This window comes from Physeter macrocephalus, chromosome 5 (genome assembly GCF_002837175.3).
Source record: "Physeter macrocephalus isolate SW-GA chromosome 5, ASM283717v5, whole genome shotgun sequence".
NCBI classification, from domain to species: Eukaryota; Metazoa; Chordata; class Mammalia; order Artiodactyla; family Physeteridae; genus Physeter; species Physeter macrocephalus.
Window position 1 is genome coordinate 78,606,414 of NC_041218.1, and position 16,854 is coordinate 78,623,267.

General features: G+C 42.3%; 1 protein-coding gene across 2 annotated transcripts in view; it reads left to right on the plus strand.

Moving 5' to 3' along the window:
• ABCB1 (ATP binding cassette subfamily B member 1) overlaps positions 1-14,680 on the plus strand; it is a 108,469-nt gene extending 93,789 nt beyond the window's left edge. The window contains exons 24-28 of one of the 2 annotated variants that reach the window (XM_007115622.4): positions 1,872-2,028; positions 2,521-2,718; positions 9,182-9,388; positions 12,812-12,958; positions 13,753-14,383. In XM_007115622.4, the coding sequence (XP_007115684.2) occupies positions 1,872-2,028; positions 2,521-2,718; positions 9,182-9,388; positions 12,812-12,958; positions 13,753-13,956 (913 nt within the window). In that variant the 3' untranslated portion in view covers positions 13,957-14,383. Of the gene's footprint in view, positions 1-1,871; positions 2,029-2,520; positions 2,719-9,181; positions 9,389-12,811; positions 12,959-13,752 lie in introns of both variants that reach the window. The other variant, XM_007115623.4, reaches the window with a different exon arrangement.
• The last annotated feature ends 2,174 nt before the right edge of the window (positions 14,681-16,854 follow it).

A 16,854-nucleotide genomic window follows, 5' to 3' on the forward strand; every position in this document is an offset into this window, starting at 1 on the left:
TACGTGTAATTTTTCTGAGTGTCTAGGTTTGGTGATGGCTGAGCTGCCCTTTGATACCATACCATAATTAGTGGTGATACAGTTTTACATTTAAAGCAGCAGCATCGAAGCCTGGGAATATGTGTTAGTATAATATTTCCATCCTATTTAGACATTGACTTGTGCGTGCATTACAGTTTTCTCAGGATGACTCCAACAGAAGCTTTAAAATTTCCACTCAACATCTTTCTGATAATTGATATGCAGGTGCTATTTATAACTATAACCAAAAGGTCAAAACCAGGCATCATTGGCATTGGTGCTTTGATTAGATAATTATTTGATATATTGCTTTACTCCAAGGTTAAGGTATTCAATTGATGGAAATTGCTGACTCTTGGACTTTCAGATGTGGAAAATCCATCTTCCAAGTAGGGGATAGGGGAGACCTGGCTGAAGAGCAGTCCATTTTAAACAGTTTCCACAGGTCTAAACGGTAACAAGCCCAAGATGAACCATCTGTGTGATTTATTTAGAGCTATTAAAAAGAAAAAAAGAAAAAAACACTGTGTGCTCCATTAACTCAGGAATAGAGTCCAAAGGAATGGACCTGATGGACTCATGGCATTATTCTGGGAGATTCCTAATATTATGTCAGTTCCCGGTCCACTGTTTAAAAAGGCATTTTGATAAACATGTGCAGAGAAGGGCAGCTGAAATGTTGAAAGTGAAGGGAGTTACCAAAGATGCAAAGGGTTTGAAAATAATATTCCAACACTTTGAAGGGATGTATTCTACAAAAGGATGTACGTTTTTCTTGGTTTGAAAAGGAACTTTTTAACAATAGACTTCCTCAATCAAACTTCCTCTGTCCTAAAACCAAGGATGGAAGCTAGCTTAGGGGATGTGCCCTGGCACAGGCATCGAGAGCTGGACTTGACATTCTGTGAAGTCCTTCCCAACTTTAAGCTGCTGTGACTCCCATGTCGTAGATTAAGAATGCTGATGCAGGGAATTCCCTGGTGGCCCAGTGGTTAGGACCTGGCGCTTTCAGTGTGGTGGCCTGGGTTCGATCCCTGGTGGGGGAACTAAGACCCTGCAAGCCGTGTGGCATGGCCACAAAAAAAAAAAAAAAAAAGAATGTCGATGCATCTTGAGAGCAGCATGATACCTGGCTCTTTAAGGAACTCTCTGCGGTACAGTTCACAGGTTTTCTAAGAATCTGATGTAATCCAGCAAAACGCCTATATCCGTTATTGACTGCCACAAATAACGCTGCATGACAACCACCCACTACCCCCCAGTGACACACGATAATAAACATTTATTTTTGCCCTTAAGTTTGGGGGTTAGCTGGGCAGTTCTGCTGGTCTGGGCATAGTGGATCTCAGCTGGGCTCGCTCTTGTGTGCAGTGAGTAACGGGCTAGTTGGCTGGGGCCCACGGCACTTTTCTGTCTGGGCCTTGCCCTCCAGCAGCTAGGTGGGCTTGTGGTAGTGGCGGGGAGAGAGAGAAGCGTGCAAGGCCCCCTGAGTCATAGGCTTGGACCTGGCAACAGCCACTTCCGCCACATCCTGTTGGCTAACGCAAATTCCAAGGCCAACCCAGATTCAAAGGGTAGGAAAACAAATTCTACTTCCTCAGTGAAGGAGCTGCAAAGTCACTTACAAGAAGGTGAGGACACAGAGAGAGATGAAACATGGGGTCATTTTACAATCAGTCAGTTACACCGATATGAACTTATAAGGAAAAGTGTTTGTTTTTTTTTTTTTTTTGAAACTTTTTGAGTAACGTGTTGTGACTGTTTGAGACAGTGCTCTCTGGGTGTAGGAGTGTCACCTTTCTAGCATTGCAGTCCTAACTCTTTGCACGTTTGGTCTTTGTCGTTGGCAGAGTGTTCTCAGCCATTGTCTTTGGCGCGATGGCTGTGGGACAGGTCAGTTCATTTGCTCCTGACTATGCCAAGGCCAAAGTGTCAGCAGCCCATGTCATCATGATCATTGAAAAAACGCCTGTGATCGACAGCTACAGCACAGAAGGCCTAAAGCCGGTCAGTTTGATGTTTTGATTATATGATCTGCTCCTAACTGATGAATTTTAGTATTCTAAGTGGAAGTTTAATAAAAATCTGTGCTTTTTTTATTTGGTGGTAATAAAATGGAAGTTTCTCTGTCGTTTTAGTTCATTTTAGTAAATGCTGATAATACACGTTAATGTCTAGTACTTTTGTAGAACAAAGCCACACGGATGTAGAAATACCGCCCATTTTATACACAAATCCTACTAATCAGGTTTTATTATGTGTAGGTTACCCTATTCTTGGGGAACAGATTTGAGTTTTCACATTTGTATTGTGTTAACGAGACATGCTATGAAAACACTGACCCTTTTAGATCTTATGTATTACATGTTAGCAGTTACAAGTGAAGCCTGACTGTAGTACAAGTTCACTACCTTCTGATACCTGGCGGTAGAGAGGGTTGGCTGTTGTGAATTTTCAGGATTGCAACAGTCAAATTTACTGTTATTGTTCTGATTTTAGAATACAGTGGAAGGAAATGTGACATTTAATGAAGTCGTGTTCAACTATCCCACTCGACCAGACATCCCAGTGCTTCGGGGGCTGAGCCTCGAGGTGAAGAAGGGCCAGACGCTGGCCCTGGTGGGCAGCAGCGGCTGTGGGAAAAGCACGGTGGTCCAGCTCCTGGAGCGGTTCTACGACCCCTTGGCTGGAACAGTGGTGAGCACACTTCTTTTCTTCTTTTAAAAAAAGATTTTATTGGAGTAGAGTTGATTTACAATATTGTAAATCACTCAGCAAAGTGATTGAGTTATACATATACATATATTCATTCTTTTTCAGATTCTTTACCTGTATAGGTTATTACAGAATACTGAGTGGAGTTCCCTATACTATAGGGAACATATACAGTAGGTCCTTGTTGGTTATCTATTTTTATATATAGTAGTGTGTGTATGTTAATCCCAAGCTCATAATTTATTCCTCCCCCACCATGTTTCCCCTTTGGTAACCCTAAGTTTGCTTTCTATGTCTGTGAGTCTATTTCTGTTTTGTAAATAAGTTCATTTGTATTATTTTTTGAGATTCCACATATAAGTGATATTATATGATATTTGTCTTTCTCTGTCTGACTTACTTCACTTAGTGTCATAATCTCTAGGTCCTTCTGAGCACACTTTCTTATTCAGCTCATTTCAGTTTTTTCATCTTCTAAATGCCTAGATGTATTTTTTTTTTCAGATTTTTTTTTTTTTGATGTGGACTGTTTTCAAAGTCTTTATTGAATTTGTTACAATATTACCCCTGTTCCATGCTTTGGCCTTTTGGCCGTAAGGCGTGTGGGATCCCAGCTTCCCGACCAGGGATCGAACCCGCACTGGAAGGCAAGGTGTCAACCACTGGACTGCCAGGGAAACCCCTGCCTAGATGTATTTAATTCTCAACTATAAGCCATGGCTTTACAAACTTTTAAACAACGGTCCCACTTAAAGTCTGACATCCTAGATATAGTCTCCAAGCTGTGTCCACTGCCGCAGCCAACTTCTCCAGCCTTTCCCTCAACCCTGCTACTCTACCTTCCTCTGCAAGCAGCCTTTTTACCAGCCATCCCCCTTCCCTTGGTTAGGTCTTAGTTTACATGAGCAGATGCAGGAAAAAAAGCCAGAAAGACAGAGGAGGGGTGCTAAGAGAAACTAGTAAGATGGAAGCCAGGGATGGGAAGGGTTTCAACAAGGAGAAGGTAGTCGGCACTGACAAATGCCATGGAGAGATGGAGTAAGACGGAGACTGAAAACACATGGGAGGATTTGACAGTTAATGGGCTGCTTCTGACATTTCACAGGCTTCTCAGTGAAGTGATGGTGGTAGGAAACAGTTGAGCCTGGCTGAGGTGTGGTTAGGAGGGGAAATTTTCTGTGAATTCTGACGTTATGCTTCAATTTTGCGGTTAAAGTTTGGACAGAGAACTCTCGGTGAAAACCTTGCTGACACATGAAGCAATCAGAGGAGGAACTTTTAGCTCTCAGACACTGATCGTGGTCCTTAAGAGACATTTATTAAGCAGTGTGTTAAATGTTGAGCTCTAATGAGTTATAGGGGATGGTGTCTATCCTCAAAGATTTCAACGGAAGAGATGGGACATATCCTTCCATGAGTTCTGTTAAAGAAGAAGATAGGCCTAGAGCTACTTCTTAAGGAATAACGAGCTGGTTGCATAAAGCTGTAAGGGTGAGCAGTCAAGACATCGTTCGATGAAAGAGGTAACGTGAGCTGTGGCTGATGATTGATTTGTTCCCAGTGTAGCATATAGGCCAGTTTGGCTGAAATAGATTGAATTAGAGTAATGTTCTCAAACTTTTTCGATTATAACTCACTTAGGAAAGACCAAAAGAATTCCCCCCCACACACACCCTTATTACCCTCACAGTCACTGTAGTGGGAAAAAACACTTGGTGTTAATAGTGTTGGAGTTGAAAACAACAATGATAAACATACGTGCAGTGATTAGACAAGAAGAAAGTAAAGACATTAATGATTATTCTCCATGTTCATAAATTTAAAACATGGACCGTATCAGTTATGGTTCAGTGTAGGAAACAGAAACTGCTCTAGGTATTTCAAGCAGATACATATTCAATAAGGGGAATTCGGTGCTTACAGAATCACTGGAAGGGCTGGAAGAGTGAAAGTAAAAGTAAAAGTCAGCACTCCCAACATTCAAATCACAGCATCTCAGCTGAGGTCCCGTGGCCAGGAGGTTGTAGGAAATTATGCCAGTATCACAGCTGCTCCAAACCTGAAGACACAAGACCAGAGTCTGGGTGTTGTAAAGACTCCCGTCTGCCGAGACACAGGTGTTAGTTTACCACGGCCTCTGTCTCCCAGATTTTGCACACTGCATCTCACTGGTAGAACCTCAGTTACTTCTAGAACCAGAAGCGAGCCTGGGAAACAGTTTTTAGTCCTCTACTTCCTTGGTATGTGGAAGGCCAGACACAGAAGAATATGGAATTGAATGCTGAGTGTATAGGACAGTAACCATCTCAAGACAACACGGATCATGCCCTGAAAACAAAGTGTCCTCCTCCATTGCAGGGAATACGATGATCTGCTCCTGTGCATTTACACTAGAGCTTCGAAATACTGCCAAGTGCTCCACAGCAGCCAGACTTCTTAGTGGAAGGTGTCCTCAATAAACATTAGTAAATGTGCCAAGTTTTGTTTATGAATGTCAATTAGTGACCCTGAATAACTCAGTTAATAGGTTATTAGTGATTAGTTCTTTTTTTTTTTTTTTTTTTTTCTTTGGCCACACCTCGTGGCATGCAGGATCTTAGTTCTCCCACCAGAGACTGAACCCCCACCCCTTGCAGTAGAAGCTTGGAGTCTTTTTTAAAAATATTTATTAATTTATTTATTTGGTTGGTTGCACCAGGTCTTAGTTGTGGCAGGTGGGCTCCTTAATTGCAGCTTGCCAACTCCTTAGTTGCAGCATGCAGTCTTCTTAGTTGTGGCATGTGGGCTCCTGAGTTGCGGCAGGCCGGCTCCTTAGTTGTGGCATGCATGTGGGATTTAGTTCCCTGACCAGGGATTGAACCCGGGCCCCCTGCATTGGGAGCTTGGAGTCTTATCCACTGTGCCACCAGGGAAGTCCCAAAGCGCATGGAGTCTTAACTGCTGGACCGCCAGGGAAGTCCTGTGATTAGTTCTTGTTGCCATAAAAAATGAGTCTATGCATTTGAGCATCATTTGATCATAATGATCATTTGAAGCAAGGACTTGACCCTGAGGAGGTCGGGAAATCCTCATGACCATCAACGAGCCTCGAATCACACTCTGAGAAACATTGACCTGAGCGGAGGTTCTCAAGCTGGCATGGATCATAATGACCTAGAGAGCTAGTAGAGAACACCGCCACCCCAGCTCATTTACGAAGGTCAGGGCCTAGCCTTTTCATTTTTCCCAGGTGATTCTGATGCCAACCAGAGATGGAGAACCTCTGAACTGATAACTTTAAAAGGTTTAGATAAAATTGTGGCGAGTCTTGCAAAACCAAGCTATGGAATTGTTCAGAGAGTGGAGTTTCCAAGTTTGGTGGGGCCTGAAAGTTGTACAATTTCAGGGACTCTACTTGAAAGAATACAAAGTTATGGACACACAATTAGATACGAAAGTGAATATTTCCTTCAAATGAGAAAAATTCACAACAAAATATTAAAACCTTAAAGATTCTGGTCCCTCTCCTTTTTAGGCAGGTTATCCTAAATGCTTACCCAGAAGACCTGGGCTCTCTCCCATCCAGAACACTGTTCAACTCCCAGCATTTGCCTGCAAATGGGCATCCTTGAATCTTAAGTTCATTAGCTTCACTGAGACTCACTCTGGTTTGAGTCTTCCCCTGACCTTTCCTTTCTTCCCTTGCCAGCCCATGCTATGCGCTGCCACCAGAGTCCTCTCTCCCTCTTAGGACAAAGTTAGCAACCTGTTGTCTGGGTATTACCCAGTGGGTGCCTGGGCTAAGATGGAGACATTTCTCTTTTGAGGGAAGACAGAAAGTATTTTTCAATTCTGAGACACTGTGTTGCTAAAATCCAACCTGTAGTGTGTAGATCCAATCCGAGCTCCCTCAATCACTAACAGTGTGACCTTGAACAAGTGACTTAACTCTGCTCGTGTCCTCATTGGTAAAATGGGGATTAAAATCACATCTACCTCACGAGCGTTGTCGTGAATATTAAACGAGAGAGGGCATGAGGTGTACTTACAACAGGACCTATAATATAGTCAATGCTCAATATTTTATCTATGATTACCATTTCAGAGTAAATACATACAGCAGGATAATACATATTTAACATCTGATTGTGCTACTGAAATCAGGTAGTAGATTTAAGTTTAGAATAGAGATAGCTTGTCATTTTAATTTAGCCTTTCATTGTTTTTGTTTATTTGTTTGTTTTTTGGCCTTTCATTGTTATTGTCAATGTGTTACTTTAAGTTTTTATTTAGGCCAGTATCTTTTTCTTTTCTTTTTTTTCCGCCGTGCCACACAGCATGTGGGACCTTAGTTCCCCAACCAGGGATCAAACCTACAGCCCCTGCATTGGAAGTGTGGAGTCTTAACCACTGGACCTCCAGGGAAGTCCCAGGACCAGTATCTTTTGAGCAGTGTTCACTGACTCCCTGGACTTCCTTGGTCTTCCCTCAGACGGCCACCCATGCCTCAGCCAAAGAAGCTCTGCATTGATCTTTTTACATTTGGTCTTCTAAACGTGTTTCCCCTAAGGAAAGGATTCTTTAGCAAACACAGGTTTTAAATAGTTTTAGTTGCTGTGTATAGTGTGGGGATGAGGAGGCCCAAGCGTCTTCTTGAATGCAGTGTGATGGAGAAACTCATTAAAACTTGCTGGGATCAGTCATATATGACTGACTGTATTCGTTTGACGGTGTCTATTTTTTCTCCCAGGGGTATAAGCCTGGAAAAAAGTTTTTAAAAAAACTACTCTTTCTTTCCTCAGATTTCCATTTTTCACACTGTTCCATCTAACAAGATCTGCTGTTTCGCCACATCCTTGTATGGTTTTTCCTGCCTCTCTTCACTCTCTACTTTCCACCTTCACTTAACACTGTGAGGAGGCCTGGAGCATAGATGCTTGGAATAGTCTCCATGGCAACCGGGCTTGGTACTAATAAGGTCATGGGTGTGTTTTCCATCCATCCTTGCACCTGCCAGCTTCACAGACAGAAGCTGTCTTCCTGCAGCAAAGACTGTACCCTACCCCTGGCCAGCTGTCTCCCAGAGGCACCCAGCCAGGTACACGGGATTCAAAGTGTCTATATAGCTCAGAACATACTCATCACCACTATTATAAAAGCTCGAAGCTGAGTCACTGATGCCTTCTTCAGCGAGAATGAACAGCTCTCACTAGAATGCCAGCGTTCTCTTGCAAAGTAGATCTTTGGGGCAGACACGTCTGCATCAGAGAGGAAGGATTTTTATCGGCCAGGCTGTATGGGTACGCCCCAGGCTTCTGCAGGATAATCCAAGGGGAGACAGGTCACTAGAGAAAGGGCGGCCTCTCCCTCCTGCTCCTTTGGGTCAGCATCCAAATCGCAGACAGTCCTTCACATACCCTGTGCCCAGCACTATGCTCAGTAGGGTTCATACATGACTTCATTTAATCCTCAATTCTGCGACTTTAGGAATTATCATTCCCATTTTACACACAAAGAAACTAAGAGACATTAATTCACATTCCTAAGATCAACAACGATTTAGAGATATAACAGCCACCTTCCGACGCTCGCTTCTGTTTCATGTAAGTCCTCAAAAACTTGACCCTAACTAACAGGTCAGATCAGAAACGTGACCTACAAACCTATTATATGGTATAGCAGTTAGTTATTTCCAATCTAATGGTGGCTACTTTTCCTGTGAAAAATCAATACATAAGAATAAGGAGGTCAGAATACATCCCAGAATTAGAATGCATTTTATTAGTTTCCTGTGGCAGCTATAACAAATTACAGCAAATTTAGTGGGATAAAACAACACAAATTTATCTTAGAAATTCTGGAGGTCAGATGTCCGAAGTGGATCTCACTGGGCTAAAGTCAAGGTGTCAGCAGGGCTCTGTGCCTTCTGGAGGCTCTAGGGGAGAATCTGCTTTCTTACCTTTTCTAGCCCGTGGCCCCTTCCTGCATCTTCAAAGCCAGCAATGGCCGGTTGAGTCTTTCTCATATTGCTCCACTGTGATACCCACTCTCCTGCCCCCCTCTTGCACAGTTAAGGACCCTTATGATTATGTTGGGTCCCCCTGGATAATCTAAGGTAACCTTGTCCTTTTGAGGTCAGCTGATGAGCAACCTTACATCGTAATTCCATCTACACTTGTAGATAGCATTCGCAGGTTTCATGAATGAGAACATGGATGTCTTGGATGGAGGAGAGGTGCATTATTCTGCCTACCACATGCATAGGGTTAAAACAGAAGAAATATGATGGTTCCTCAAAGCATACTTTTATGACCTTATTCAATTAACCTTGACAATCCAAACTGAAAACAACAATAAAAGTCTCATGATAACCTGGCAATCTTAATGTATGAAATAACGATATTAATTTTGCTAAATTCAAAAAATGTGCTGGTTCTGAAGATGATCTGTGATCTCTTGTTTTCAGCTAATTGACGGCAAGGAAATAAAGCACCTGAATGTCCAGTGGCTCCGAGCACACATGGGCATCGTGTCCCAGGAGCCCATCCTGTTTGACTGCAGCATCGGCGAGAACATCGCCTACGGGGACAACAGCCGGGTCGTGTCACAGGAGGAGATCGTGCAGGCAGCCAAGGAGGCCAACATACACCCCTTCGTCGAGACGCTGCCTGATGTAAGTCTCTCTCCAAATAAGGTGCCTGGGATCCTGTGGCAGCCCCCCTGGCCTATGCTTGTGACTTCTAAAGGGATGGATCCCAAAGGTGAAGTGAGCAACTAAAACACACGTCCACCTGTATACAAGCATCTGCCTGCACTTCCTATCCCCAGTGGATGTGATGTTTACCTGATTGCCCGACTCACTCCCTGTGAGCAGCCTGACCGAAAAGTACATATGCCTGGGAGGCCTTTCCCTTTAAGTCTGGGTGCAGGGCCCACAGAAGCAAGAGTGACCCTCCCCCACCATTTCTCTCCCAACCTTCCTTCCTTCCACCTCCTTGCCGCTCTCCCCCAAGCCTCAAACCTCCCTCTGTGGAGTCGGGCCAGGCCAGGGAACTGGCCCCATGCCAGAAAGAAGGCTCTGAGTAAGGCTGAGCCATTGGAGTGTAATCTCTCACCATTGCACATTCCATGCGCCCCAACCTCTGCTTGTAGGGCTGATTATTGAAACCTTTCCTGGGCTGTTGTCCCACGGATGCCTTCTGAATTCCTCCCAGGAAGTTAGGTAAATGGAACCTCTTGCCCTCTCTTAAGCCTCTTAGGTCCTGTATTTTGCATTGCAATCTAGACCTATCTTCTCTAACCCACCCGCCCCCATTATCACAAGTTATGTTCTTTATTTTAAGGAAGTGCCCCCCTAAAAAATAAAGCTCAGTAGCCTGAAACTGGCGGAGAAGGTCCTCTCCTCATGGGGAAAGATGGCAATGCCTTATGGCCCCAACCCTCTCCCAAGATTTCCTTTTCTGGAGGCTCTTCTTTGGATAACTGCTGTCACCACACATCATAGACCCCAGGGAAGAGGCGTTGTCCCCTCCCCTCCTTTAACCTTCTAGCCCATCTGTGGATAATTGGCCCTTCCCAAGGCTAGAACATTTAAAGCATATAACCTTAATTCCCTTTACTCATGGCGAGGTCAGTGTTCTCAAAGTCTGGGCGTGGGCCAGAACATCAGCATAACCTGGGATCTTGTAAGAAATGCAGATTTTCAGGCCTGACCCCAGACCTGCTGAATCAGAAACTTGGAGATAAGGTCTAGCAATCTGTGTTTTAATATCCCAGGTGATACTGATGCAGGTAAAGTTTGAGAACCACTGGGCTAGGGGTTAACAAAGGCAAATACAGAGAGTAATTATTATCTAGCTTATGAAATATACCTTGCCCCTCTCACATTTGTCTACCACTGGGACCTACCTTTCTGGGCTCTGGGCTCTGTCTACAGAGCACACCTGTAGACATCATAATTCTTTTCCTCAATGTCTAGACCTGGAAAGAGAAGGCAAAACCACTTAAGTCCTATTTTCTGTCCAAGGACCTACCTCTTCACCTGAGTGGTTCACACTAGGATTTACCTCACCCTGCAGGGGACTGGTCTAGTTTCCTCCTCTCAGGGGTACAGCCCTGCCTTTATCTGCCTCAACAGGATCAATACTGTGGCAGTGCAGCCTGGTAACCTCTACACCCTCATGGGACTTGCTCCAGTGCTCTGACCTTCCTGGTGGCTGCAGCTCTGGGTTGGGCCAGTCCCTAGCATCTGCTGGAAGCTCCCCTGGGCTCGCTAACTCCACCTGCAGGTGGAGAGCTATATGTTGAGTGCCATAGAACTAAGGTTGCCAGAAATAGCAAGTAAAAACAGGCAACTCTACATAGATTGAATTTTTTTTTAATTGAAGGATAGTTGATTTACAATGTTGTGTTAATTTCTGCTGTACAGCAAAGTGATTCAGCTATATATATATATATATATATATACAGTTAATTTCTGCTGTACAGCAAAGTGATTCAGCTATATATATATATATATATATACACACACACACACACATTCTTTTTTTAATATTCTTTTTCATTATGCTTTATCATAGGATACTGAATATAGTTCTCTGTGCTCTACAGTAGGACCTTGTTGTGTATCCATTCCATATATAATAGCTTACATCTGCTAACCACAGCCTCCCACTCCGTCCCTCCCCTCCCCCCTTCCCCCTTGGCAACCACAACAAGCCTGTTCTCTATGTCTATGAGTCTGTTTCTGTTTCGTAGACAGGTTTATTTGTGTCATATTTTAGATTCTGGAAATGTATAAGTGATATCATAATGGTATTTGTTTTGTTCTTTTTTATGGCTGAGTAATATTCCATTGTATATATGTACCACATATTCTTTATTCATCTGTCAATGGACATTTAGGTTGCTTCTATGTCTTGCTATTGTGAATAGTGCTGCTATGAACAATAGGGGTGCATGTATCTTTTTGAGTTATAGTTTTGTCTGGATATATGCCCAGGAGTGGGATTGCTGGATCATACGGTAATTCTATTTTTAGTTTTCTGAGGAACCGCCATACTGTTTTGCATAGTGGCTGCACCAGCTTAACATTCCCACCAACAGTGTAGGAATTAGAACATGAATTTTAAAGTCAAACTCTGGATGTCAGAATCAGAGCCCACAGTTTGACTAACATTTCAGCCTGGCAAGGGCCTGAAAATTAAAATATAATATGTTTTTTTTAGGTTACACATTACATTTCTGCTCTCCCCTACATACCCTATTAATTCCTGTCCTTATTGTCATATTGGATACTTAGTGAGCATTATCTACTCTGGAAAACAATATGTGAAAAATTTCAGGAGAACTCTGAAAACAAAAGTAAATCAGGAGATTTCAGCTTTTCAAGTTAGATATCAAATAGAGTTTCTTAGCATCCATTAAAATTGTTGAAGCTTTGGAGATAGTCTTATAAAAACAGACAACAAAAGGCTAGCATCCCAAGAATTTCTTCCCTTCCTCACTTTACTTTTTTTTAAAGGATATTATCATAATCAACATTTTATTTTTTTTAACATCTTTACTGGCGTATAATTGCTTTACAATGGTGTGTTAGTTTCTGCTGTATAACAAAGTGAATCAGCTATACGTATACATACATCCCGTATCCCCTCCCTCTTGCTTCCTTCCTCACTTTAAAATAATGCAGAGAGCATCACCTGCTGGTTATAAATAAAATGAGTTTCAATTATTTTATTATGCATAGCCGGTTAAAATCAAATTTCCTTCCTCCTACCAGTCTTTGTCCCAAATGCAATGAAACCAGAAGGCTGGAAGAGCCTCACATTGCAACAGTCATCTTCCTCATAAATATGTTGACCTGTCTACACTAAAGCATAACTTTGAAGACCCAAACGTCTGTTTTCAAGAAGAGAGGTTAATCCTGCCATTTAGAGCTATGTTTTTGTAGTTTAACTCTTCTTCAACCCATTCTTAGCTTCTGAACCTAAACTTTTTTGTGTATATGGAAGTGGTTATCCTATTTTCTGCAAGCAAACTCTCTCTTGGAACTTTATCAATTCTACTTTTCATAATAACAAAACCCTGTTTACAGAAATATAACACCAGAGTAGGAGACAAAGGAGCTCAGCTCTCTGGTGGCCAGAAACAACGCATTGCAATAGCTCGTGCCCTTGTTAGACAGCCTCGTATTTTGCTTCTGGATGAAGCTACATCAGCTCTGGATACAGAAAGTGAAAAGGTAAGAATTTAACGTGGACTCATTCACACTTGAAGCAGTTGTCTCTTAAAAGGTTTAAATTTATGCTTCTATCTTCTACAGTAGAGAACAAAATTCAGCCAGATATTGAGTTTTGTTACTTTCAGTGGAATTTAAACACTTTCAGTAGCTGTCATTCAAGAGAACTAAGATGAAACAAGGCAGATTAGTCTTATAACGCTTGTGCTCCAAAAATCAGCCCCAGATCACTTTGTATTGATCTAAGAAGCTGCATTCAGGAGGCATAGTCCCATTTCTACTGGCACCCTCTCCTCAACAACTATATAAAAAAGTGGAAGCACAGAACAATGTTAAAAGCTGACTGTACTTGAAGGTAAATACTAGCAATTGTTTTCAGTTTGAGAAGAAGTTGAGTGTTCAGGTATCTGAAAGATAAACTCATTCTGAGTTTTTTTTTTTAATCTTAAAAATACCAAAATTCAAGGAGGCTGTGTTTGGCCTGTGCTCAGGCTTCCTGTATTTACTGTAGTGCTAGACCAGAAGGATGCCACAAGGCTGGGCACACTACTAAGTGCTTCTAAATGATTGCATAGGCTGTATTTACAGTCGTAACTTTGAGATAAACCAAATTAGGATTTAGTGTTCTTCTGGTATGACAGATCCCTTGCTTTGTAAAATCTGTGTTATATTCCATTGACACCACTGTTAGAGAAGCACGTATCGTTGGAGAAATTAATTGTGAGGCTTGTTATGGAGGAGAAATTCAAGGGAGTGGATTATTATGATCAGAGTTAATTTGTGTGATTATTGAACAGGTTGTCCAAGAAGCCCTGGACAAAGCCCAAGAAGGGCGCACCTGCATCGTGATTGCTCACCGCCTGTCCACCATCCAGAATGCAGACTTGATAGTGGTGTTTCAGAACGGCAAAGTCAAGGAGCACGGCACACACCAGCAGCTGCTGGCACAGAAGGGCATCTATTTCTCCATGGTCAGTGTCCACGCTGGAGCAAAGCGCTAGTGAACTGTGACCATACGAGCTATTAAATATTGCCTAATATTTGTGTTAAAATATGGCATTTAATCAAAATTTTAAAAGTGAGCACTTCCTGGGAAAACTATGTAGAGTTACTTATTTAACATTTCCTGCTGCAGTGGAAGATCATTCCACCCAGTTCAGAGTCTTCAGAGACTATAATTGAAGGAACAGAAAGAAACAGGATCAACTGGAGAAAAGTAATGGTTTTAATTACTTTATAAAATTTATAGAATCATTCAAAGTAGATTTTGTTAATAAAGTGTATAATTTTTGTTTATATTTTCTTATTCAGACTGTAACTGACTACCTTGCTAAAAGATTATAGAAGTAGCAAAAACTACTGAATGTTTGCATAAAGTGCCTATAATAAAACTAAACTTTTATATGACTGGAGTCATCTTGTCTAAAGTGCCTGTAAATCTATCATCTCCCAGTTGGACTGCTGAAGATCGTTTCTGCATTTTAAAAAAGGACTTCTTTAAAAACTCTCATTAATTTTTGTAAGAATGGTTAAACAGTGTAATAATTCCTATTGTACCTATTGTACATGTCTTTTCACGTTGGGTTCTACCAAGCCATCTGGCTTCATTCTTCTTGGACTTGATCCTGCTGATTCTTACATTTCCACTTTACGCTGGCTGTCAAACCGACCACATAGATCAATACAGGATTTTAGGGGCTGAGATGGGGCAGAGGATGGACAATTGTGAACTGTATACTCTGATGTACATTGAATATCTTGCATTGCTCTTATAAAGGGCTCTTACAGGATTTTAATACTTTTGCATTTTAAAAAATACAATTCTTTTTCTGTTTTGATAATGCATCACTTTTCCCAGTAACTGGTCTCTTTCAAAGTTGATCCTTCTGGTGGCAGGTGATTAAAATGTGCCATAAGTTTAAATACATCATCATGAAAACATGATGAAAAAGGAAAATATCACCAGAAAATGATACTCTGACTATAAAAAGACAAGCCAAAAAGCACTATAAACATGATTGAAAGTCACAAGCTGGGAGCAATATTTGCCATATTTATTATAAATAATTGGTATTGTTAATATATAAAGAATTTTAAAAGGAAAAAATGCCATCACCTCCAAGGAAAAATTGGCAGAGGACATGGTCCAGTAAATCCCAAAGAAGAAATTCAGGAGAAAGAAAGTGCACACTCTCAGAGAAATGTAGATTAAAACAACAAACCCTTGAGGGGTAACATCAGCCCCATGGCGGAATAAGACATCCTTTGTTTCTCCCTCAATGACATAATTTGGCATCCAAGCACAGACAAAAGTACCTTTTTTGGGAGCTGTGGGATCCAGCATCATATGCCACGGGACCTAAGAGGAGTCTTGCTTCCCCGTGAGTCAGCTAATAGGGATAAAGACCTGGGTCCTGGCTGTGGACCCTGCAGTAGCCTGTGAACTGGCTCCAGCCCCCCTTGGCCTTGGTCCAGGAGCCCCTGGAAAACACTGTCTAAGACAATCACCCACAGACCGTAGAGCCTTTGTACAAGTCCCGGTTTCCAGATGAGAAGTTCCAGCACACCTTTGGAGCCAAAAAACTCTGAGTTTGGAAGCATTGAGAGGATGAGAGGAACAGCTTGACCTGACTTGCACCACCCCTCCCCGCAAGGGGACACAGCTTAGGGCCAAGAGAGATCTCCGCCTGTGATTTCTCTCAGGGAAAGTGAGAGCTTGTGAGTGACACGTGGCTCATGGGAGACTGCCAAAGGCGCTCCTTTCTCTCTCCCCTCATCCAGAGTACTGAAACATGAACTGCATGACTGAGAGGCAGGAAGAGATGGAGAATGGCACATAGCTCCCTCAGAGGGTGTTAAAGGGACACAGAGCCTGCTAACCACATTCAAGAAGTCTGCCCTGAAGCCGCTGGGAACGCCTCACCTGCAGATCCTCCAACGGGCGCAGGGGTGTCCCCAGTGCTCAGTATGCCTCACCCACACAAACCCCCTGACCCTGTGGCTGGCTCCCTGTGTGTGCTCCCAGCAGCAGTGGTGAGAGCAAGATCTGGCAGATGGTGAGTGATATTCAAGCCCACAAAGAATGCAGGCTTGAATCTGCAGGCCAGGGAGAGACCACAAATGAGCTTCAGGGCCACCTTTGACAAACAAAAGGGAGGCAGCCAATACATGGCTTGGTGCATTGCAGATCAAGGGGAGGCGTATAAGCTTAAGGATTCTGCCACAAGAGGGAGCAAGAAGTGTGGATCAGGTATAACCAGAGAAGGCCTGAGAAAGCCTCAGAATCACTAGCAGGGCTGATGGAAGATACTTCTCTCCTGAAGCCAGTTAATAAAGACAGGAGGAGGTGACTTTAACTTCAAATGGGAAGACAGCAATGCAGAACTTCAAGGAATGTGAAAAATCAAGGAAACATGACACCACCAAAGGGTCACAATAATCTTCCAGTAACCAACCCAAGACATGGAGATCTGTGATTTGTCTGGTAGTGAATTCAAACATGCTGTTTTAAGGAAAGTCTGTGAGTTCAAAGAAAATACAAAGACAAGTCAACAAAATTAGAAAAACAATACACAAACAAAATGAGAAATTTAACAAAGAGATAGAAAATATTAAAAGGAACCAAACAAATTCTGAAGCTGAAGAATACAGTGAATGAAATGAAAAATATAATAAAGAGCATCAGTAGCAGAATAGGTCAGTCAGAAGACAGAAGAGAAGAACTTTGAAGTTACCTAGTCAGAGGAGAGAACAAAGAAAAAAGAATGGAAGAGAATGAGAAAGCCTACATGATATATAGAGTACTATCCAAAGAACCAATTTGTGAATTATTGGTGTTCTGGAAGGAGAAGAGAGGACAGAAAGCTTATTTAAAGAAATAGCTAAGAATTTTCCAGACC